Source organism: Actinia tenebrosa, unplaced genomic scaffold (genome assembly GCF_029948245.1).
Source record: "Actinia tenebrosa isolate PJP-AT-01 unplaced genomic scaffold, QUT_ActTen_1.0 utg1515__unscaffolded, whole genome shotgun sequence".
NCBI classification, from domain to species: domain Eukaryota; kingdom Metazoa; phylum Cnidaria; class Anthozoa; order Actiniaria; family Actiniidae; genus Actinia; species Actinia tenebrosa.
Genome location: NW_028292591.1, coordinates 330,485 through 354,996, shown reverse-complemented (window position 1 = coordinate 354,996; position 24,512 = coordinate 330,485). Strand labels below are relative to the sequence as shown.

General features: G+C 34.2%; 2 protein-coding genes across 5 annotated transcripts; one reads left to right on the top strand and one right to left on the bottom strand.

The window, feature by feature from the left end:
• Positions 1 to 655: 655 nt before the first annotated feature.
• LOC116302028 (glycine receptor subunit alpha-3) lies at positions 656 to 15,230 on the top strand. Of its 3 annotated transcripts, none has more exons than XM_031711215.2 (9): positions 656 to 837; positions 2,705 to 2,850; positions 3,158 to 3,225; positions 4,286 to 4,512; positions 4,879 to 4,961; positions 10,004 to 10,138; positions 12,289 to 12,353; positions 12,883 to 13,176; positions 14,292 to 15,230. In XM_031711215.2, exons 1-9 carry the CDS (start codon positions 755 to 757, stop codon positions 14,589 to 14,591), a joined length of 1,401 nt encoding a protein of 466 aa, XP_031567075.1. In that variant the 5' UTR covers positions 656 to 754; the 3' UTR covers positions 14,592 to 15,230. The 3 variants fall into 3 exon arrangements, with proteins under 3 accessions (XP_031567075.1, XP_031567074.1, XP_031567076.1); XM_031711214.2 differs by having other exon boundaries at positions 2,702 to 2,850; XM_031711216.2 differs by having other exon boundaries at positions 657 to 837; positions 2,741 to 2,850.
• A 1,664-nt stretch (positions 15,231 to 16,894) lies between these two features.
• Positions 16,895 to 24,279, bottom strand: LOC116302029 (ADP-ribosyl cyclase/cyclic ADP-ribose hydrolase). 2 transcript variants are annotated; one of them, XM_031711217.2, is made up of 9 exons: positions 24,089 to 24,279; positions 23,563 to 23,687; positions 22,282 to 22,718; positions 21,346 to 21,434; positions 21,052 to 21,169; positions 20,771 to 20,868; positions 18,703 to 18,795; positions 18,176 to 18,262; positions 16,895 to 17,451 (listed from the first exon to the last, which is right to left on the bottom strand). In XM_031711217.2, the coding sequence occupies exons 2-9, from the start codon at positions 23,612 to 23,614 to the stop codon at positions 17,370 to 17,372; spliced, it is 1,056 nt and encodes a 351-aa protein (XP_031567077.1). In that variant the 5' UTR covers positions 23,615 to 23,687; positions 24,089 to 24,279; the 3' UTR covers positions 16,895 to 17,369. The 2 variants fall into 2 exon arrangements, with proteins under 2 accessions (XP_031567077.1, XP_031567078.1); XM_031711218.1 differs by lacking the exon at positions 24,089 to 24,279 and adding an exon at positions 23,861 to 23,937.
• Positions 24,280 to 24,512: the final 233 nt, after the last annotated feature.

Genomic DNA, 24,512 nt, shown 5'->3' with positions numbered 1-24,512 from the left:
TTAAATACCGTGTTTGCTACCCGAATTGAAAAGGTATCCATAACGACTTTGTAAACACATTTTTTTATTCATTCTATATTTTGGAAAGCGAGGGTTTTAATTAGGAAAAAAAAGGTTTGCTTCCATCTGCATGTGATGACTAAAGAAAACCATTGACAAAACCAGAACACTTTATACAACATTCTTGATTCTTGATTTTCTATGTTGGCTTTGTGTACTTAAATAAAGCACCTTTCTTTAATGACCTTATCTTTCAGGACAGTATTAATCACTTTAATTTGAGAGTCAAGCATTCAGATTAGTACAGCCCGTTCAGAATCTTAAGATTAAAGATTGATTTTTTGGGGGTTTGGTGTACTTTCTGGTATGTACTTGGATCTTGAAAATAATATCAAAAACGAAAAAGTTTAACCTGTTTTGAAAAAAGATTCCAAGTCGATCGATGTTGTTGATGGCTGACTACTGTGTGTTTATATTATTCAAGAAGCTAACGAAATCCACATTGGTTCTTTGTTCCAGTTCTGGACTCCTGGGGCTAAGACAAAACCAAACGCTGTGAATTTTGGCGCATTTAATTTGAAAGTGTTGTGCATTGGCTGATATAACTGCGATCATTGAGATCATTATAATATGCAATCGAAAATCAACGCTTTTTGCACCTGTTTCACGGACAAGATAAATATGCAAAGGGAATAATCAAGAAATCACTTGGCAAGACCGCTCCCTTAAGCTTGGATCACTCGTTTCACTAAACATGAGGTCTTTTCTTGTTTCGTCTCTTACCCTCCTCTTCCTTGCCAGCCACATTGAAGCTGCGGAAGTGCAAAACACTTCCAGGTACGTAATCTTCCCATCAAGTTGTTTGTTGATAATCTTAAACTTAGCATTACTTGGTTGAGAAATCTAAAGCGAACTTAGGGTAATTGAAATGATTGAAGATATAATCTACAAGTATAGAGATCCTCTTCAAGTAGTAACTACAAGATGAATCCGCTATATTTTCGGCTCGTTCGATATAGGATAAGCTTGGTTTTCTAAGAATAACACCCAGATCTATACAAGAGCACTTCAAACGTATGGACATTCGTTATCAATGCAGTGAGGTTTGGTCGATAAGAAATAAAATGGAAATGGAATTTGATTTCGCAACTTGTTAAATTGACAATGTTTATTCATTAAGAATCAAAACTCAATACAACTTTACAATTTTATTCCATCATTTGAGCTCTAAAACTGAATTTTTTAACACCTGCATTGACCAGTTAAGGCCCAGAAATATATTATCTAAGTCTGTTTTCTTGGTAGCTTCTCGATCTAGGCCTAGTACCTCAAAGTACTAAGCTGATTTTTAACTTTGTAGTTCTACACCTGCAATTATTTTCTGGGCGTTCACCTTCAATACTTAAAAAAAAACATCTTAAGTTCATCTGTAATTGTTTTGATGTTATAATTTCCGGTATATATTTGACTTTTAGAAATAATTAATGTCATACCAACTGCAAACTCGTTATTGTATATACATATATCTATTCAAAGTGCATGTTGGAAGCACACAACTTATTATTCAAAACGTTAGAGAAATCACTTTCAAACTGCAGTTTTGTTGATAAAACAGACCATTGAAATGTTAAATAAAACTTTTCTAGTTGAACGAAGACAATGAAGAGTTGCTACGTCGATGAAACCGATACACATTAAATATTTATTTCTGCCAAACACATCATCTAATCGAATCCTGTTATTGATCAAACTATGAAAACTCTATTCTATAAGGGGAAATATTTTCTGAATTATTTTGCTTGTTTGTACACGTACTGTTTGTAAACTTGAATGCTAATTCACATTTATTTTAACAAACTTTTCCACGGCAAAAACATCCAATCACATGTCAAAATTCTGAGCCATTATAGACGTCACACTGAAACCGCAACTTTTAGTCGGCCCAGGCTAGTCTGGAGAAGCTTCACACCCGCGAACTAAACGCGATGAGGGATGGACCATTAGATAATTGGGTAGGGGGGAGGGGGGTTGCAGGGATTTATTTTACAAGATATTTACTTTTGTGTAACAACCCCTGAACGCCTTTATGCCTTTATTTTTTTCTCTGTTTTACGGTATTTCTTTACTGAAAGATAAGGTTGCGTGATAATTTTTTAAGAAAACTGAAACGTCCCTTTAGTTCTGTGTTTCTCGGGCCCCAGGCGGAGGGAATAAAAAAATGTCTATATTTACGTGGTAAAAAAATGTCAGACATTTCTTAATGTGGAATTCAAATCACTGATTTTGAAAACGCGTACTCTCTCCTGATCATCACATGAAGTCACTCTGTTTATATTTATATCATTGCATACTGACACGCATTTCAACCAATCACAGCGCACAATATATCATAGTTATTTAATAAATAACAATTATTCGCCTCATGCTCAGTGAATATCAGGCGAGGTAAATATTCCCCGATATTCACTGAGCCTGAGGCGAATAATTGTCTAAGCATTTTTAACACAAGTTAATTTAATAAATAACTGAAAATGATCAAATTTTATTTATCTCCGCAAGCGGCACAAATCGCGATGGAAAAACGACCTGCAGGTGTATATATCAGCATAAGACGTAAATTTTGACCAATGAGCGTACCGGATTTATTATTTTTACTTGTGTAAAAATACTAATGTAGATTAATATTGACGTTATTTTCAAGCAGTGGAATTAACATTACCATCTCAAAATCAACCCACAGTCCATTGCCAGCTCCAGCTCCATCTCCTTCAGCTAGTAACATCAACGTTACTGAGTTTTTGAATAGCCTACTCTTGGGATATGACAAACGACTTAGGCCTAATTTTGGAGGTAATTTAACATTTGCTTAATTCAGGCTCTGCCTTTGTGATTCCTACGTTTAAATTGACAAGTAAAATGTTATCGCGAGAGAAAAAATTGATAAGAAAAGCATTTAATTGCACTTGAAACATGAATTGATAACTAATCAAACACATGCGTGACTGCAAAGAAAGGCACAAGTAATCAAATTGTGTTTTAGTTGGAATGCACAAAAGCACATTTTTATCGATGTGTATATTAAATATCACTTTCAGCCAAATTTATACCAAAACAAAATAGTTTATAAAAGTATGTGTTTTTGGTGTTGTTTTTTTAGGGCCTCCAGTTAATGTGACTATAACAACTTTCATCGAGTTCATTGGTGATATCGACGAGATTAACATGGTAAGAACAGTTTTTTAAGTTTTATCAATTTTGATTGATTGTTCATCAGAAAGACCGGTCATCCCACGTGGCAATGGACTAGAGTCAGTTTCAATGGAGGAAAAGACTGATCATAACTTTCCATTTACCGCTGGTTCAAAAATTTCGAATCCTTTCTATGAAAATTTGAAATTGACACTCCCTGAGCAGAGACGCTGGTTAAGTCCTATTGCACGCTAATCAGGGATGTTGTGCAAGTCAGTTGCCCCCCAATACGCAAAAAATGAAAACCGTTACGTTGACGGAGGACTTGAGAAAAACTGTTACCTGGATAGTTCCTGCATTTTATAAAGGACAAGCCATAGTTTGAATCAATGTCAATTTACTGAGCGTAAAAAACATAATCAGTTTGTCAAAGAGGGGTTCCATGTAAGCAATAGAGAACCATCCCTGGATCCTTGGGTTTTTTTGTATAACTAAAAAGAGGTCGTGGTATGAACGCGGTCGTGACACAGCAAGGTATACGTCACTAGACCAATCACATTTCCTGTGAATTTACTCTTCATTCAATCAAATACCCGAAACACGGCATGAACACACTGCCGTAGTACGCCAACCCAACTACATTAGAGAGAAAAAAATCAGCCAAACAAAGTTCTATAGGAAAATGTTTCTATCAGTCATGAAAATCACTCTACTTATTCATCGCGCGTCATAAGACTTACTATTACGTCTTGGAACTAGATCTGGAAGACGGCCCTGATTGATTAACATTCTACTTCATGTTTAGAAACAAATCGACTCTTCATTAAGTAAATCGACAGCAGAAAACAATTGTTTACAATTTTTAAAAACTCAGTTACGACACTAACACGAGAAACTGGGATCGCGTGCAGATATTGTACGAGCATCGTTATGAAACTAGCTTATGATTGGATCATTCAAAAAAATGCCAAAATAAACCTAGAAATGTTGATGTTTCAAGAGTCCGCACTGTAACGAAGAGGATCACGGCTACGAGATTCAATACTTTATGTGGTTACCTTATCATCCATACTCACATGTTCTCTGTTTTCTTTAGGAATTCACCACTATTTTGTACTTTCGTCAATACTGGGATGACCCACGACTTGCTTATAAAGACAGTGAATACAAAAAGAGATTGTCCTTCAATCCAGATATGCTCAAATTCATCTGGGTTCCAGATACTCACTTTCCGGGAATCAAGGATGGAGCCAAACATGATATTACCGCTACTAATGAAGTTATTAGAATATTCCCGAATGGAACTATTCTATATAGCATGAGGTACGTACCTACGTTCTTGACTCAATAGAAGATGAACCTGATGTTCTCACAATACCCATGCATGCATGATAAAGTTATCCTTCATTGCTCCATGTGTGAGTGATCTGATACTAGCATATGCTTATAAGGCACGGACACACGGTGCAATATTGCGCGCAACATTGCAATTCCAATTGCAGGCAATGTTGCTGAAGTAGGATAGTTTTCTACTTCAGCAACGTTGCGTGCAACAAATTGCGTCGTGTGTCATGGCTCGCAACATCAATTGCATGCAACATTGCGCGCAGTGTTGCATCGTGAGTCCGTAGCTTTAGTAAAACTTGTTTAGCAAAATCGGCAATTTACGTTTTCTGAATTCTGTACCAGGTTGAAAGTGACGTCACAGTGCTCCATGGATCTTCGAAACTTTCCAATGGATAAGCAAAAATGTAAACTAAAAATGGAAGCATGTAAGTCAGCAAACAATCTATCTGTTATATTAACCCGAAATAAACCATAAGTATATTATTATATTCCAAGAGAAACAATACGAGCAATAGCATTTACTTAGCGGATATCTTTTTTTAGTTTCAAAGCTGAAAGAAGAAATTTCAAAAGCAAATTTAATTATTTCTCATAAGTTAATCTGTCATAAGTTAATCTCTCATAAGTTAATCTCTCATAAGTTAATCTGTCATAAGTTAATCTCTCATAAGTTAATCTGTCATAAGTTAATCTGTCATAAGTTAATCTGTCATAAGTTAATCTCTCATAAGTTAATCTCTCATAAGTTAATCTCTCATAAGTTAATCTCTCATAAGTTAATCTCTCATAAGTTAATCTCTCATAAGTTAATCTCTCATAAGTTAATCTCTCATAAGTTAATCTCATCATAAGTTAATCTCTCATAAGTTAATCTCTCATAAGTTAATCTCTCATAAGTTAATCTCTCATAAGTTAATCTCTCATAAGTTAATCTCTCATAAGTTAATCTCTCATAAGTTAATCTCTCATAAGTTAATCTCTCATCATAAGTTAATCTCTCATAAGTTAATCTCTCATAAGTTAATCTCTCATCATAAGTTAATCTCTCATAAGTTAATCTCTCATAAGTTAATCTCATCATAAGTTAATCTCTCATAAGTTAATCTCATCATAAGTTAATCCCATCATAAGTTAATCTCTCATACGTTAATCCCATCATAAGTTAATCTCTCATAAGTTAATCTCATCATAAGTTAATCTCTCATAAGTTAATCTGTCATAAGTTAATCTCTCATAAGTTAATCTCTCATAAGTTAATCTCATCATAAGTTAATCTCTCATAAGTTAATCCCATCATAAGTTAATCTCTCATAAGTTAATCTCATCATAAGTTAATCTGTCATAAGTTAATCTGTCATAAGTTAATCTCAACATAAGTTAATCTGTCATAAGTTAATCTCATCATAAGTTAATCTCTCATAAGTTAATCTCTCATAAGTTAATCTCATCATAAGTTAATCTCTCATAAGTTAATCTCTCATAAGTTAATCTCTCATAAGTTAATCTCTCATAAGCTAATCTCATCATAAGTTAATCTCATCATAAGTTAATCTCATCATAAGTTAATCTCATCATAAGTTAATCTGTCATAAGTTAATCTGTCATAAGTTAATCTGTCATAAGTTAATCTGTCATAAGTTAATCTGTCATAAGTTAATCTCTCATAAGTTAATCTCTCATAAGTTAATCTCATCATAAGTTAATCTCGCATAAGTTAATCTCTCATAAGTTAATCTCTCATAAGTTAATCTGTCATAAGTTAATCTCTCATAAGTTAATCTCTCATCAGTTAATCTCTCATCATAAGTTAATCTGTCATAAGTTAATCTGTCATCAGTTAATCTCTCATCATAAGTTAATCTGTCATAAGTTAATCTGTCATAAGTTAATCTGTCATAAGTTAATCTCTCATAAGTTAATCTCTCATAAGTTAATCTCTCATAAGTTAATCTCTCATAAGTTAATCTCTCATAAGTTAATCTCTCATAAGTTAATCTCTCATAAGTTAATCTCTCATCATAAGTTAATCTGTCATAAGTTAATCTGCCATAAGTTAATCTCTCATAAGTTAATCTGTCATAAGTTAATCTGTCATACGTTAATCTCTCATAAGTTAATCTCTCATAAGTTAATCTGTCATCAGTTAATCTCTCATCATAAGTTAATCTCTCATAAGTTAATCTCTCATAAGTTAATCTGTCATAAGTTAATCTCTCATAAGTTAATCTGTCATAAGTTAATCTCTCATAAGTTAATCTCTCATAAGTTAATCTCATCATAGAGTTAATCTCTCATAAGTTAATCCCATCATAAGTTAATCTCTCATAAGTTAATCTCATCATAAGTTAATCTGTCATAAGTTAAGTCTGTCATAAGTTAATCTCACATAAGTTAAGCTCTCATAAGTTAATCTCATCATAAGTTAATTTCTCATAAGTTAATCTCTCATTAAGTTAATCTCTCATAAGTTAATCTCATCATAAGTTAATTATTCTCAGAAGTTAATTCTCTCATAAGTTAATCTCTCATAAGTTATCTCTCATAAGTTAACTCTCATCATAAGTTAATCGCTCTAAGTTAATCCAATCATAAGTATGCTTCATAAGTTAATCTCAACATAAGTTGAATAATCTCTCATAAGTTAATCTCTCATAAGTTAATCTCTCATAAGTTAATCTGTTCAGCAGTTAATCTCTCATAGTTAATCTCATCAGAAGTTAATCTGTCCATAAAGTTAATCTCAACATAAGTTAATCTGTCTAGAAGTTAATCGCATCATAAGTTAATCTGTCATAAGTAATAGTTAATCATAAGTTAATCTCTCATAAGTTAATCTGTAAGTTCTCTCACATAAGTTAATCTCTCATAAGTTATCTCTTCATCATAAGTTAATCTCTCATAAGTTAATCTCTCATAAGTTAATCTGTCATAAGTTAATCTCACATAAGTTAATCTCTCCATAAGTTAATCTCTCATATAAGTTAAGTCATCGTCATAAGTTAATCTCATCATAAGTTAATCTCTCATAAGTTATTCTCTCATAAGTTAATCTCTCATAAGTTAATCTCTCATAAGTTAATCTCTCATAAGTTAATCATAAGTTAATCTCTCATAAGTAATCTCTCATAAGTTAATCTCATAAGTTAATCTCTCATAAGTTAATCTCATAAGTTAATCTCTCAGCATAAGTTAATCTCTCAGAAGTTAATCTCTCATAAGTTAAATCTCTCCATAAGTTAATCTCTCATCATAAGTAATCGGTCATAAATCTGTCATAGTTAATCTGCTCATCATAGTTAATCTGATCAATAAGTTAATCTGTCATAAGTTAATCTGTCATAAGTTAATCTCTCATAAGTTAATCTCTCATAAGTTAATCTCCTCATAGTTAATCTCTCATAAGTTAATCTCTCATAAGTTAATCTCATCATAAGTTAATCTCTCAAAGTTAATCTCTCATAAGTTAATCTGTCATAAGTTAATCTCTCATAAGTTAATCTCATCATAAGTTAATCTCTCATAAGTAATCTCATCATAAGTTAATCTCTCATAGTTAATCTCTCATAAGTTAATCTTTTCATAAGTTTATCCTGTCAAGTCCTAAGAAGTAATCTCTCATAAGTTAATCTCTCATAAGTTAATCTTCTCATAAGTTAATCGCTCATAAGTTTAATCTCGCATAAGTTAATCTCTCATAAGTTAATCTCTCATAAGTTAATCTTCTCATAAGTTAATCTCTCATCAAAGTTAATCTCCTCATAAGTTAATCTCATCATAAGTAATCTTTCAGAAGTAATCTCTCATAAGTTTAATCTTCTCATAAGTTAATCTTCATATAAGTAATCTCTCATCATAAGTTAATCTTCTCATAAGTAATCTGTCATAAGTTAATCTGTCATAAGTTAATCTCTCATAAGTTAATCTCTCATAAGTTAATCTCTCATAAGTTAATCTCTCATAAGTTAATCTCTCATAAGTTAATCTTGTCATCAAGTTAATCTCTCATCATAAGTTAAATCTGTCATAAGTTAAATCTGTCATAAGTTAATCTCTCATAAGTTAATCTCTCATAAGTTAATCTGTCATAAGTTAATCTCTCATAAGTTAATCTCTCATAAGTTAATCTCATCATAAGTTAATCTCTCATAAGTTAATCCCATCATAGTTAATCTCTCATAAGTTAATCTCATCATAAGTTAATCTGTCATAAGTTAATCTGTCATAAGTTAATCTCAACATAAGTTAATCTCTCATAAGTTAATCTCATCATAAGTTAATTTCTCATAAGTTAATCTCTCATAAGTTAATCTCTCATAAGTTAATCTCATCATAAGTTAATTTCTCATAAGTTAATCTCTCATAAGTTAATCTCTCATAAGTTAATCTCTCATAAGTTAATCTCATCATAAGTTAATCTCTCATAAGTTAATCCCATCATAAGTTAATCTCTCATAAGTTAATCTCAACATAAGTTAATCTCTCATAAGTTAATCTCTCATAAGTTAATCTCTCATAAGTTAATCTGTCATCAGTTAATCTCTCATAAGTTAATCTCTCATAAGTTAATCTGTCATAAGTTAATCTCAACATAAGTTAATCTGTCATAAGTTAATCTCATCATAAGTTAATCTGTCATAAGTTAATCCCATCATAAGTTAATCTCTCATAAGTTAATCTCTCATAAGTTAATCTCTCATAAGTTAATCTGTCATAAGTTAATCTCTCATAAGTTAATCTCTCATAAGTTAATCTCATCATAAGTTAATCTCGCATAAGTTAATCTCTCATAAGTTAATCTCTCATAAGTTAATCTGTCATAAGTTAATCTCTCATAAGTTAATCTCTCATAAGTTAATCAGTCATCAGTTAATCTGTCATCAGTTAATCTCTCATCATAAGTTAATCTGTCATAAGTTAATCTGTCATCAGTTAATCTCTCATCATAAGTTAATCTGTCATAAGTTAATCTGTCATAAGTTAATCTGTCATAAGTTAATCTGTCATAAGTTAATCTGTCATACGTTAATCTCTCATAAGTTAATCTCTCATAAGTTAATCTGTCTTAAGTTAATCTCTCATCATAAGTTAATCTCTCATCATAAGTTAATCTGTCATAAGTTAATCTGTCATAAGTTAATCTCTCATAAGTTAATCTCTCATAAGTTAATCTCTCATAAGTTAATCTCTCATAAGTTAATCTCTCATAATTTCTCAATGTTGATGGTCTTCAATCATTAGGGCAATTAAGGTCAGGGTGTTGTCAAAATTGAATTTCGTTTACATTGCTGGAACTTTACATTCAAATGCATGATTAGGGCCTGTTTGGCCATCAATCAACATCAATTTTTATTATCCACATTTATTTTGACTTGATCAGTATGAGAGGTAACATTGAAAATGCCTCGCTTTGCAGAAAATTCTATTTTTTGTTCATGTTGTGATGTGTATGTATTTTTTTCTACCCTAGTTAGCTATGATGAAGAAGAGATGACTCTTGCATGGCATCCCATCAACCCTGTTAATGTAGCAAAAGGCATAGAGATCCCAAGTTACAGCCTTGAAGACGTGACATGGTATACAGGCAAAGAAGAATTTACAACAGGTCCGTACAGAATACTAGCTTATCATCATTATTAGTTCTCACTTTGCAATGACTTGTTCTTTATCCATTTCAGTTTATCTTTCTCCACCGTTTTGCACAATTCCAGTAACTCCAATCAGCTTTTCTCCTCTCCATTTCCATTCTCCCTATCCAGATTGTTTTTGGTCTCCCGACTGATACTGTTCTTTTAGTATCTTTGCACGGCGGTGGGAACGCGCAACGACAGTTAGCTATCCAGTCCCCAACTACAAACGTACTCTATCTCATGTTGAGTATATACCTACCAATGGTCTATCCACAGGGAGCCCAATTTACTTTTAATGTTGAAAATAAAATCGGAAAAACTAAATGATTTATAATAGACCCAACAAAATTACTCTATTCTGATTGGAGAAGAGGAGTACAAGTATAGGAAATTGCACAATCTTCTCATACATTTGGAATTTATAGATAGTCGTAATGCTTTGAAAGTTCTCAAAATGGACTCGCCCCTAAAGGCTCGTCCAATTTTGAATCGTACTCGAGATCGTGCGATTTCCTGAACTAATTATTTTCTTAAGTTCGAGGTCAAGCTAATCAGTCCTCCGTAATAGGAACAAGACGCTCTTGGAGCGTGCACTGGGTTACCCAAGGTGCTGGTATGCTGGAGCCTGAAAACCAAAACAACGCGAAAATAAATGATTATTATAACTCACCTGGCCATTGTTTGTATTCATTTATATGACCTGTTAGTAGGTTTATACTAAAACTATTAGACCAGTCGGGTCAGCCAACACAAATTTAAGCTCATTTGTATAATCATGGCTCGAACAACTTAATAAACAGTTGAATGTTTGGTGTAATTTTACATTTCATTCAATATATAAATAAATTATCTGTAGAAAGATATAAAATTATTGAATGAAAGTTTTCAGGAGGCAAGCAAAGCTGAATTTTTCTTGAACGAAAAACATATGATAGTTGGTTAAAAACAACCGAATTGTTAATGATTTACAAAGCTAAACAAAGGACGAATATTTGTTGTAATATGCTATTCATGTTATATTTCCTCCAGCATTAAAATAAATTAAGCTTATGTACAGAAATATTAAGTTTTGAGGGAAAGTCTTTGATTTGTCGATTCGTCGAGAAAAAATGCTTGTCAAAAAATAATAATATACGATTGTTTGCTAAACAACACACACCTGAATTCTTGGAGAACACTTCTTAATCCATCTTTGAATACATGAAAGTTTTTTTAATGGTCTTTGGTCTATAACTTGCCCTAAAGCTATTTTTTCTGTGCATCTGAGATTCGCCTTAGCTAGTAGTTTTGCTTCAAATTCCTTTGTCTTTCACGCTCATTTTCTCTTTGTTCATCCGTGAAGTTATGCCTCAAATTCCTTTGTCTTTCACGTTAATTTTATCTTTGTTCATCCGTCAAGTTTTGCCTCATATTCCTTTTTCTTTCACGATCATGTTCTCCTTGTTCATAATCGAAGTCCCGCCTGGATTTGCGTTTTCTCTCTCTCTCTGCTTGCCGCTTTTCTTTGGTGAGATTCCTTCGTCTTTGCCTTTCTTTTTCACGCCTCCAGAGTTTGTCCTCTTCCGAAAAAACTCTTTTACTTCTGGCCTTTCTTTTGGCTTCATGCTCCTCTGAGCTTTCTTTCGACATATCGATTTCGGAAAGGGGTTCCATCGTAAATAGAGTAAATATGAATATAAATATAAGCTTGAATAAAAAACTGTGTTGTTATCTTTCGGTATTTCTATACGTAATAACAGGTGTAAAAACGTTTTTTACAAAAGTTTGATAGCCGAATTTACCTTCATGTGTACCCGGATGTTGCAACGCGTCGACATTCCCGCCAAAAATAAAAGATAATCTAACCAGCCAATCGGGATTCTTGCGTACACGGACGGACGGACGGACGGACGGACGGACGGACGGAAGTGACGTCAGCCAAGCCATGAAAAATCAACTCGATGTTTTACCATTTTTTCTTAAGTATGGTGCTCCGCTATTAATATGCTGAGATGTAGATTATCTTGATCCAGGCCCAGAAACCAAACCTCGTTAAAACAGGAATGGTGCTGTTTTAATGAGTTTCAAATGAATTTTTGATTAGTGATGTAATCTTTTAATTAATGAACCTTTATTGTCTCCATAGGGTCGTACTCTCTTCTGACAGTGCAGTTTGAACTTGATAGGCGCCTTGGTTTTCACATGATCCAGGTATATTTGCCTGAATACCATCTTAATACCTCCATAATTCTTTTGCAAAGAAAAATCAATAGTTAATATATCAATCCCACCCAGCTTAGTGATATACCAGAGTAGGGTTGAGCATTTTGTTTACAGCGGTGCGCGGATGGGACTTATACTAACAAATGCGGTTAACTAGAAATTGATTCATGGTTCTACTCCCCTAGTTACTGTTGCGCTGTGTGACACAAGCTCGATAAATTAGCAAGAATTTCTAGTCCGAATTTAAAGCTCTGATCGTCGAAAATTGATTATTTTGTTTCTATGATCGTTTACTTTCCCTTGAAAATAAAAGAAGACTGCCTCGCAATCCTTGTAGTACTCTTTAAATGAGATACTGTGTAGTCGTTTGTGGGACAAGATTTTGTTTTCACTGGGAAATCTGCTGCAACGGTGATTGGCTCTATTCTTCTTCTTCTTCTTCTTCGGCTAATTTATGATAAGAACATCAAATTAGTAATTAAAAAGACCCCTGACATTTAATTTATTTATTTTCAAGATATATCTGCCATCTTATTTGATTGTCATACTGGCTTGGGTAAGCTTCTGGGTTGATCGTGAGCAAACTGCTGCCCGGATCGCCATGGGTATCACCACCGTGCTGACTATGGCAACCCTCATTGGTAGTGCCCGTGTGTCCCTACCTAAAGTGTCTTACGTCAAATCCCTGGAGTGGTTCCTCATCATGTGCTTCTTGTTTGTTTTCTCTGCCATTCTTGAGTATTCATTTGTATCTTATCTGGTCTTCCGACAAAGGATCAAGAACCGCGAAGATCTTGCACGTGATCCGCAGGTAAGCTGAATACTGATGACAAATAATTTTATCATATAGCGTATTTTAATAGACAAAAAAATAGCGCGCGCAATTAATTCTCCCTTCGTAACACGCGCGCTCCTAGCAACTGATACATTTAACTTTAGCACGCGCACATTGTTATGTTGCGTGTTTTCTTGTAAAATTGTCACAACCGTTTGCCCTGATGAAGAGCAGGATGCTCGAAAGCTTGGCTTGATTTATAATTAAAAAGCTGATGAATCATAACTATCATGAATAATTTTATTGTTGTTTCCGATAATTCACACTGACAAATGACAATATGATGACAAATCTTCAGTTCTTTAGACTGCATTTTAGCTAGCTGAATCTAGTTTCACATTGTTAAAGATATGAGCTGAACTAAAAATTCGAATGCCATGTGTTCATAAAATAGTAATTGTAGTGGTAGTAAGTGTGAGCTGACAGAATAATCAGCCTGCTCTAACAAATAAAAAAAAAAATTTTGTTGAGTCAGTGCAATATTTACAGGCCAGCACAGCCAGAAATATTTGAAAATAACTTGCGCACTAGAGGTTGCAGACTCAGCCAATGTATGACGTCATAGTATGAAAGTCGTGTTGACCTCACAGAGTCAATAAACTCTATAATGTTGCACTATTTGTGTGTCAAATACTGCAGTCAATTTTAGATTTTGAAAAAGTCAGAATATGTCCACCACACCTTCCCCCTAATCTCTTTAGATTTGCTTTAAGGCAAAACGGCTTTACTATAAAAATTGTACTATTGCCAAATAAAGTAATGATAAAGATTTTGCAAAACTCAGTATAACTATATAAGACATTATCATATACCAACTTGTGTACTTCCTAAGAACGTGAATTTGTCACGTAAACTAAAAGTTTCTGTTGGTTTGTTTTTATTGAATTATTGTATACAAAAATAAGTTACTCTGTACACAAGTTGGTATATGCTTGTTATAACAATTATTCGCCTCAGGCTCAGTGAATATGGGGAATATTTACCTCGCCGCTCGAAGACTCACGTCTTGGTAAATATTCCCCGATATTGCTAAGTATATAATTGCTAAGTATATTTCAATCCTTCATACTGATTGTTTATTATTATACCAGCATTCCCGTGAGATGCTCCTTCCCGAAGAAGCTGTGCTCGAGGGTGATCAAGACGGCAGCGGAGAACCGGGCCAAGAAGCGGTTTGGGTACCGAGTAAGCAACAAGTGGAGACAGTGTTGACCAAAACAGGAGTTGCACCTTGCAAGAAGAATGTCAGTCGGGCAAGGAAGGATCAAAGCAGCATTGTGGCTCTCATCAACAAGGTTGAGATTGTTTGGCGAATTGCCTTTCCTTTGACCTTTTTGCTGTTGAATCTAATCTACTGGGTGTATTACTTGGCAGTATCAGTTTCTAAATAAATGATCTGAGGATTGAACTCAGTTTTTAATGCAATCGGATAGTCAATAGCATTAATGCCGATTCGTTGAAAAAGTTCTATATCTAATACGATAGATATGGTGCATGAACTGATTGTATCTGGCAATATCACTGCTATTGCTGCAGCTATATTATCGCATGTTGTAAGGTAAACTGATCAGTGATATGATTCTATATATAACAGTTGAAGTTTAGGCCCATAGATTTTTATTTAAAAATTGTTCATGAGCTGAAAGCTTTCCAAGAAAGTGATAGAATAAAGGTATTCCTGCTCCATTAGATAAGACATAGCAAAAAAAAATCCTGTGTTATTCACCTCTAGAAGGTGCATAATGTGTACCAAGCTAGGTCGCACTTTTAAGTGTTTGGTTGAGTATAATCTTAAATAATATCTAAAATCTAAAATATTATTATTTTAGCATAGCTTTATTCGAATAGTCACAATTTGTCAAGTATATACGGTATATAATCTTTCAAAACTTAATGTTCTTAATGGGATATATATTGGGTTTAATTTGTAAGTGCCATATGCATGCCTGTTTTCTTAAATCTGAGTATGTAAAGAGTTGTATCTTATATCCAAATAAAAGATTCAGTTCGTTTGAGAAAACAAACTCCTATACTGCATTTAGTTAGTGTCATTTTAGCGGCTTATATAATTGACTCCCAATTGGTATTTGTGAGTCCTACTACCACTACAACTCGTTCTTTTCTGCTTCAAAGCCTATCTTTGTGCACCATCACATTCAGAATATTAATATAAAGGAAAATGTTTCAGAAAAAATCGTTGAATTACGGTCTGACCATCATAAACATTATCCTAATGGCAAAGTCACAGGCAACTACTGAATCTGTACAATTAAGGTTCGTATTTTTTCAAGATGTAAATTGAATTGTATCTTTCATACAACAAATACACACTTTGACAGATAATCATAGTTTTTCCCCCTAAAACCTAATACCCCATTTACCAGGCTTAAACATGTTTAAAAGTGGTTTAACTAAACAGGTTTGAACAACTATCTACGCCTTTGACTTGCTCTGATAATATTTTAGAAAGTTTCATTATATTGTAGGTTTCTAGTTTCTCCATTTTTTTCCTAATAACAACATAGTTTAAGTGGGGTATAAGACTCTACCAATAGCAGACGTTGGAGTAACAATATCTTATTCAAACCCTTGTTTCAAATCGAGCCATTTGCATCAATTGATAAAATGTATAGAGACTGACCCAAATGCAACAACGGACTACTTGGACGATACGCCGGAAATGACGGAAAATATATAGAGATTCGTCATTTGTTGTATTCTATTTTGGGGAGCTGTTAATATCAATTTTTATTATATAATTACCAATGAAATTTTTTTTTTCTATTTCGAAAAATTGATATCTTCACACGTGAAAATAACATGTTTTTTTCACGTGTGAAAATAACACCATAGCGATGGCTATTCAAAAATACACGGAAAGAATTGCCTGAAAAAGCCAAAACATACTTCATTGATAATTATATAATAAACAGAATATTACATGGCCGCTTGGAGATACGAATTTTATCTTCTCGTGTTGAAAATCTCTTACTCGTTCGCTGCGCTCACTCGTGAGAGATCTTTTCAACACTCGAAAATAAATTTCGTATCTCCGCGCGCCCATGTAATATCCTCTATATATAATTTATCAATTTGTATAATTTATTTGCTTGAGGTGACTGGCTATATGAAAACAATTATTTTTTTTTAGATTACGATTCTTTGAAGACAAATTTAATCAAAATATGAAAAGAAAAAATAGGTGTTCTGTGCTTGTTTTCAAGATAATCAGATATTAATGGGGTGCCTACACGCGTGTTTTTGAAGCAAAAATTGCGCCGGCGGAAGTGATCAGATCAAAATTAAATCTCATAAGATAATAGTTATTAATTTACAGACTCTATAAGAAAGAAACACTTTCAGTGTCCTCAAAAGATCTTATAAAGTAAAACAAAAATTCCTACAAAAATCTATTTTTTCGTGTGTGTGTCAGAAAAAAGTGTGTTACAAAAAAAAATCTAAAGAATTTGACACATAGTAGATCTTTAAAAAGTTTTTGAATTCAATTTTAAAAACGTATAGAGTCCCGTGCAAAATTTGAGGGTTTTGCCCTCTTGAAGTTCAAAACGTGTGTGGTTCTTCAATAAAATCAGTCGTTGGCTCAAACGTTCAAAATTGGGCAGTCACCTTAAACGGTAGCTTTTAATAAGAAGCCAGGAAATAAATTACTTGTCTAAATAGAGGTAAAACTTAATAAGGTAAAGGTAATTTATTTTACTTCGATTACGTGGGGAGTGGTTAACCAAATCTCCCGAGCCAGTAGTTTATCATTTATAAAACGTTTTTTTTTTTACGGAGGTAAGATTTCTTTTTTTTTTCCAGGGTATTAGTAGAGGTTATCGTATGTGCCGAGTGAAATTAGGGATTAATTTCAGCGAGGCGAAGCCGAGGGAAATATCGAGAATCGGGGGAAAACAAAACTAAACATTTCCCTCACGACCAGACATTAAGTGCATAATATCTCCTGGCCCAGTTCCCAAGTGAGGGCAGATCTATGCATCCAATTCCCAATGCAGTTATTTTTTCGTTTGAACCTACTTATTTCATCTAACAAAAAATGTGGCTTTCCTAATTTAATTGCTTAGTCGCTAGTTCTTCCACTTTTTTTCTTGATTGAATTTCCCAGTACGGCAAACTTCATGGCGCAGGGTACATGATGTGACATCATCTCAGCTGTCACTTTCCACCAAAGTTTTGAAGAGACATAGCGGATCAACTGGCTGCTCAAGGCACAACAGATGACGGAACACACTGTTTTTAATAGTAAAAATCACAACATTAAAATCAAGCTACCATCAATATCAAACATTTTTAATGGCAAACGACAAGACTTAGGGCACGGCTAACTCACAGACATTGGGTATACAGTCAAAAAAATTGTAGTGTGACTTGAGTATGCAGTTTAACATATACAAAGACAGTGACTTAATATTCTCTCGCAAAAATAAAATGTCCTTGAAAGACTAATGAGGCTTCCTAACATGTTTGCAGCAGATTATTGAATATGTAGCATAGAGGATATGGATGGATGGACACACCTCTAAGTATCATAGAAACTAATCAGAGGCGGCGGAAGCTGAAAAATTTGGGGGGGCACTCCAATATTTCACGGTACCTTGAAATGACCCCCCCCCCCCCCTTCCCTGTTTAGCTTGATTACAAACGTGTATGTGTGATATTTCAATCAGTAACATTTTGCGCACATTAAACCACTTGCAATTGTGCTGAGAGACATAAAAATGATGCAAGTCGTCGCTAGATATATCGTATATTTTTTAGATACAGAATATTATGTAATATCAAAATAATAAATAATGGTAATCACAACCAAATCTCATGCGGTTTTTTTTTGTGTGAGGCATTATATTCTGGGGGGGGCCAGTCCCCCCCAAAAAATCTAGTGGGGGGGCCAGTGCTCCCCCGGCCCCCCCCGCTTCCGCCGCCCCTGCACTAATAGTACAAAGAGGATACTTACTAAGGGTTGTCATAACATGATGCCTTTAGTCCTCGTGAAACGAGTCTGTCTTGAAACTGCTTTATAGTCAGACTATTACAACGTTCCCTAAAATCAAAGTAACAGGAGTAGTGACTTTTGCTTTTAGCCGTATTCATCAGTATTATTTAATATTAGTATTTAATTCTATCAGTATTGTGTAATTTTTAATTCAACATTGTATTAGTTATTTTCCAACATTTCGAAATCACCTGATGGGTAACGTTGAGGCCATTTGGGGCCATTTAGGGCATTATCGATAAGAACGGTATTCTCAGCTGAGGGCTAAGATTAGGGGGTTATTGCTTTGCAATGCAAGCATCTGAGCAAATTCTTTACGAATAAATAACGAATTCTAAAATCCATCAGTAATTTATTGGGATGTATGCTACAATCCCATATTCAGTATCAAGGAAAAGCTTTTGGTATATTTCTGTCAACTTGATAGACAAAAAATAATAAGAGAAAAATAATAAGAGTTTGTCGGGATTCACTTTGATGACACTCACAATGAAACGTGATGTAAAGAATGCCCAACAAGTATTTTTACTTCAGAGATGCTTTGAACGGGAAGGTTTGGGACTTGGTTCTCGGCAAGATAACTGAAAAAAAAAGTGTACGACATATTATTTTCCAGACCTGAAAGGTATAGTTCCATTCAGCTTGCCATCACATTTAGAGAACAACTTAGGGGGGCATGGTAAATAAAATCATGGATCATGTTAAAAGATTAAGCTAAGGATATGAGGCATTTGGCATTTTATTAGATATGTTGATGGCGGTACAAACACTAACAGCTTGCAATACTTTGTACTAACAATAGAACTAGCATAATTTAGAACACTATTTAGTACTATTTAGCTTTACAAGCTGCACCCTTTTAGCATTTGTGACCTATTGTAGGACGTATTTCAGGCTAAGGCTGGTAGGAAGTCTCCCTCGCCGCTAAAATGAATATTAAATACTCCAGGCTAAGCTGAATGGAGTTCATTTGAAAATTCAGCTGATTAGAGTTTAGTTTGTCTAGTTTGTCTAGTTTGGCTAGTTTGTCTAGTTTGTCTAGTTTGTCTAGTTTGTCTAGTTTGTCTAGTTTGTCTAGTTTGACTAGTTTGACTAGTTTGTCTAGTTTGTCTAGTTTGTCTAGTTTTGACTAGTTTGACTAGTTTGGCTAGTTTGACTAGTTTGACTAGTTTGACTAGTTTGACTAGTTTGACTAGTTTGACTAGTTTGACTAGTTTGACCTAGTTTGACAGTTTGACTAGTTTGACTAGTTTGACTAGTTTGACTAGTTTGACTAGTTTGACTAGTTTGACTAGTTTGACTAAGTTTGACTAGTTTTGACTAGTTTGACTAGTTTGACTAGTGACTAGTTTGACTAGTTTGACTAGTTTGACTAGTGCCTAGTTGGACTCGTTTGACTAGTTTGACTAGTGACTAGTTGGACTAGTTTTGACTAGTTTGACTAGTTTGACTAGTTTGGACTAGTTTGACTAGTTTGACTAGTTTGACCTAGTTTGACTAGTTTGATAGTTGACTAGTTTGACTAGTTTGACTAGTTTGACTAGTTTGACTAGTTTGACTAGTTTGACTAGTTTGACTAGTTTACTAGTTGACTAGTTTTGGACTAGTTTTGACTAGTTTGGACTAAGTTTGACTAGTTTGGACTAGTTTGACTAGTTTGAACTAGTTTGACTAGTTTGACTAGTTTGACTAGTTTGACTAGTTTGACTAGTTGACTAGTTTTGACTTAGTTTGACTAGTTTGACTAGTTTGACTAGTTTGATATTTGACTAGTTTTGACTAGTTTGAACTAGTTTGACTAGTTTTTGACTAGTTTGACTATTTGACTAGTTTGACTAGTTTGACTAGTTTGACATAGTTTGACTAGTTTTGACTAGTTTGACTAGTTTGACTATTTGACTATTTTGAACTAGTTTGGACTAGTTGGGACTATTTTGGACTAGTTTGGACAGTTTTGACTAGTTTGACTAGTTTGACGTAGTTGACTAGTTTGACTAGTTTGACTATTTGACTAGTTTGGACTAGTTTGACTAGTTGCTATTTTGATAGTTTGACTAGTTTGACTAGTTTTTGACTAGTTTGAGCTAGTTTGACTAGTTTGACTAGTTTTGCTAGTTTGACTAGTTTGACTAGTTTGACTAGTTTACTATGTTTGACTAGTTTGACTAGTTTGACTAGTTTGACTAGTTTGACTAGTTTGACTAGTTCTGACTAGTTTGGACTAGTTTGACTAGTTTGACTAGTTTGACTAGTTTGACTAGTTTGACTAGTTTGACTAGTTTGACTAGTTTGACTAGTTTGACTATTTGACTAGTTTGACTAGTTTGACTAGTTTGACTAGTTTGACTAGTTTGACTAGTTTGACTAGTTTGACTAGTTTGACTAGTTTGACTAGTTTGACTAGTTTGACTAGTTTGACTAGTTTGACTAGTTTGACTAGTTTGACTAGTTTGACTTGTTTGTCTTGTTTGTCTAGTTTGACTAGTTTGTCTTGTTTGTCTAGTTTGACTAGTTTGTCTTGTTTGTCTAGCTTGACTAGTTTGTCTGATTGGTTACCTGTCTTCCATGAATGCAGGGAATATCTGCCTGTCAATAAGGTGTTGTCTTGTTCCATTCAGCATGACATAGACGACTCCACGTGCTCGTTTTGCAAGCTTAAAATCCAAAGAATCTTCAAATCAATTCAATCTTTAGATAAATTATCAGAATACCTTATCATACATTGCTTTTCTTATCTGACTCCGTATGAAGTAAATTATACAAGCTTAATGCAAAGATTTATATATCATTTATTGAATACATTAATCCTTGATTGACCCTGAAAAATAAACACTAACCTTCGCTGCTGCTAGTCCCCAAAATGCCTTTTGCTTAACGCATTCATAAGGACATGACTTGTAATCTATTCCTGGCCAGCTTTTGCTACCACACCAAGAAAGACCATTTAAGACATACCTAAACCGATGATGTAGTAAGTATTAATGAATATCAATACCATTCATCATGTCAGTAAGGAAGGCAAAGAGCACTTTCAGTGAGTGAAAGAGGAGCTGAGAAGCTGGCGGACAACATTGAATATCACGTGTTATAGCCATCAAAAAGGGAGCTAATTTGCCATTTGTTTTTCTTACCCTGGTAAAGTATCTTCCAAAGTGACGTATTTGTTGAACAAACCGGAATAGGCATGAGTCCATTCCCTCGTGCCAGACCACAGCAATACCTTTATTAACAAGAAACAAATATGCTCTCTATGTTAAACCCATGAGTAAAATAAAACACTTCAAACAAGTCATCATCAACTTCTTCTTCAACACATATCATCGTAGTAGTTTTTGTTTTCATCTTTCTAAAGGTTAGGCTAAAAGGTTATACACAAAATAGATGGATCTACTTCCCGCCATCATCTGAACCCAAAAGCATCTAGGGTCCTTTAAAATACTTGGGTCGGGTGTACTTTGCCAGTGGATAAAACAACATAAAACACACAAAACAAGCCCAAAAGAAACATGGGGCCGCCTTGAAATCATGCGAGTAAAATGACTCACAAGTCGATCATTTCGGCATCTATCGTGTGAGCTACGTAACGAGTCACCGAGTAGTGAAAACAAAAAGTAGTTCCAGTGAAAAACTGATTACAAATTATAGGGAAAAAGGTATTAGAATGTATTTATAACTAATAGTATATCGAGCAAAACTGTCGCTTTTTGTCGTTCTCCCGGGTGGAGAAAAGGTTGTGTTTCGGTGCAAACAATAAATGTCTTCAGTCTTTTTTAAAATAAATGAAAGTACATATTCAGCATTGCTTTATATATATTAAATAAAAATTCACCGTTCGTTTTGAAGAGATTTAAGGGTTTGAATAGGTTTTCTTGTATGTTGTACATCAAAACATTGGAATGACGTCTTTATAATGAGTGTCGCGCACTAAATTCATGCTTACGATGCGAGTTAACAATGCCTGCGAACGTCCATTATTATTTTTATAACGCTGCATTTTTTGAAGTTCTCTTTAAACCAGCTTCAGCTGAACGGGTCAACCTGTATAAAGAATGTTAAAATTAACTTACCTTATCTATCAGTTGTTTTTCCCGGAAATGGTTGAAGAAGTCTCTATAATCTTCTTTTTTTACTTCACATGGACTTTTATAAGAAAACGCCTTCAGAAAGGATGTCAAAAGCACATCACAGTTTATGTTTTCGGGCTCAACTAAGTTAGCGTTCTTGTTTTCAACAAAGTCCCAGCATCGACCTAAAAAGATTTCCCGTAGATGTCTTGTCGTTCCTTTGGTAGGTTTATACATCCAGCTCATTTTTTGTTTTCCACTACGCAAATAATAATATTTCTGGATCTTACTACGAACAAAGGCTTCATTATCACTACTACTTGGATCAGAAGAAGACAATCTTTCGATTTGATTCTCAAGCTTATGAAAAATGAGGTTCTTTATAGAGCTGAAGCTATCATCCTGCGAAACCATACTTTCAGAGCCACAAACAGCTGCTTCTGCAAATATATTTACTGTATTAGTTAAGTATATGATAATATATCTTTTATGGAACGTTTTGTTAAATCATGATCAATTCGGGTAGTACGGGAAGGATTTTTTTCATTTTTTTTCTTAGCATCGACGCAGTTTAGATTTAACAACGTTTACTGCCTTTCTAGAATAAAGGTTTGGATTTTAGAACTGAAACTGGAAGAGATTGAATGTGTCGTTGAATGTAATTAAGCCTAAAGTTAAACTGCATTTGCTAACTGAAATAGCTGTGTTGATTCTGCTAACTTTTGTAGTGTGGCCAGTCGAGTCGAGTGTACATGAAACTTTCCTTAGGTCTGTCTTTTCATTTGACTCAGATAGACTGTATCTCTAAATATTCAATGTGACTGTTATTATCATCATTAGCATTGGCATTGGCATTGGCATTGGCATTGGCATTGGCATTGGCATTGGCATTGGCATTGGCATTGGCATTGGCATTGGCTAAATAATTTGAATTATTCTTTATCCTTTTTATTTTTGCGTTTTGGCTGTTTTTGCTGTGTATCAAACTCATACCAAGTCACAGGGAAGCGATCCATGTTGACAAATGCAACGTTACTGCGCATGAGCAGATAATTATTTGCAGCAAAACGGCTTTTTACTGCCACGCAAATGAACACAATACTATTTGCAGGTAGTTATTTGGAGTTGTCCCGGCCAATCAAAACGATGGAAAAAATAATTTGAATAATAAAACATTAATTGAACTCGGTTATCACAAAATTCGCCACTAACAAATTACAATACTTTACTCAATCTCGTCCAATAATTGCTTAGTATGTACTTGTATTGTTGTTAACAACCGACCTGATGTTAGTTTGAAGAAGATGAACAGCCACCCACACAGTTTAGCACTCATGTCATTAAGACAGTTCACATTAAATACGGATATATATATGTAGAGCCAAATCTAGCTTGTTTTCTGAAAAGATCTGAAAAGATAGAGTAGAATGAATAAGTTACTGCAAAGGAATTCGAACTGTCTACGGTTATTCATTGTTGTAGAAAAATAAATAATATTAGTAGTTGTCATTCTTTTCACTCAGGTTAGATTATTTGAATAATATAAACTAGTATAGATGCAATCCAAAGTACAAATAACTACCTTTTATGTTCACATTTATAATGATTACTGAACGATATAGAAGAAATTATCGTCAACGGAAAAATCTGTTGTTTGATCGTCACAAAGGAACGGGCAAAATCTCTGTAATTAATTCAAATGATCCGGCAGGTATTCTTCCTAATGTACCTGTTGACTTTAATGGGGCTCATTTACTGTGTTCGTGTCGTGTTCTTGTCTTTCTCAACTGATTCTATTAGGTTTCCTTACCTTTTACTGGAGTAAATTGTTGTTTTTTTCACGTTCTTGGCATCGGTACAGTATTCTGGACTAGTAATCCATAGCTATAGAAAGTGATGGTTCCCACAGGTTGTCAGGTCAATTCTCGTTTACGGATGTTTGTGTTAGATAGCAGGTACTAATATAAAATCCCGGATACGAGGATCTAGGGCCGGGGTGGCGAAGACGAAAAATACGAAAATTGAAAAAACAAAAACTCCTGCAAAGCATATCTTTAACATTTCATTGGGTGTAAAAAAACCTTTAAAGAATGATACTACAGTGAAACCTCTCTGAGCGGACACCCAGATAAGACGGACACCTCTTTAAAACGGACACCTCTTTAAAACGGACACCTCTTTAAAACGGACACCTCTTTAAAACGGACACCTCTTTAAAACGGACACCTCTTTAA

Coding starts and splice junctions, on each gene's coding strand:
- LOC116302028 (XM_031711214.2), top strand. CDS start 755: ATGAGGTCTTTTCTTGTTTCGTCTCTTACCCTCCTCTTCCTTGCCAGC. Junction 4,513..4,878: donor ACTATTCTATATAGCATGAG/GTACGTACCTAC, acceptor ATTCTGTACCAG/GTTGAAAGTGACGTCACAGT. Junction 12,354..12,882: donor TTGGTTTTCACATGATCCAG/GTATATTTGCCT, acceptor TTTATTTTCAAG/ATATATCTGCCATCTTATTT.
- LOC116302029 (XM_031711217.2), bottom strand. CDS start 23,614: ATGAGTGCTAAACTGTGTGGGTGGCTGTTCATCTTCTTCAAACTAACA. Junction 21,170..21,345: donor TTGGAAGATACTTTACCAGG/GTAAGAAAAACA, acceptor TCATCGGTTTAG/GTATGTCTTAAATGGTCTTT. Junction 18,796..20,770: donor CCTGCATTCATGGAAGACAG/GTAACCAATCAG, acceptor TTTTTTTTTCAG/TTATCTTGCCGAGAACCAAG.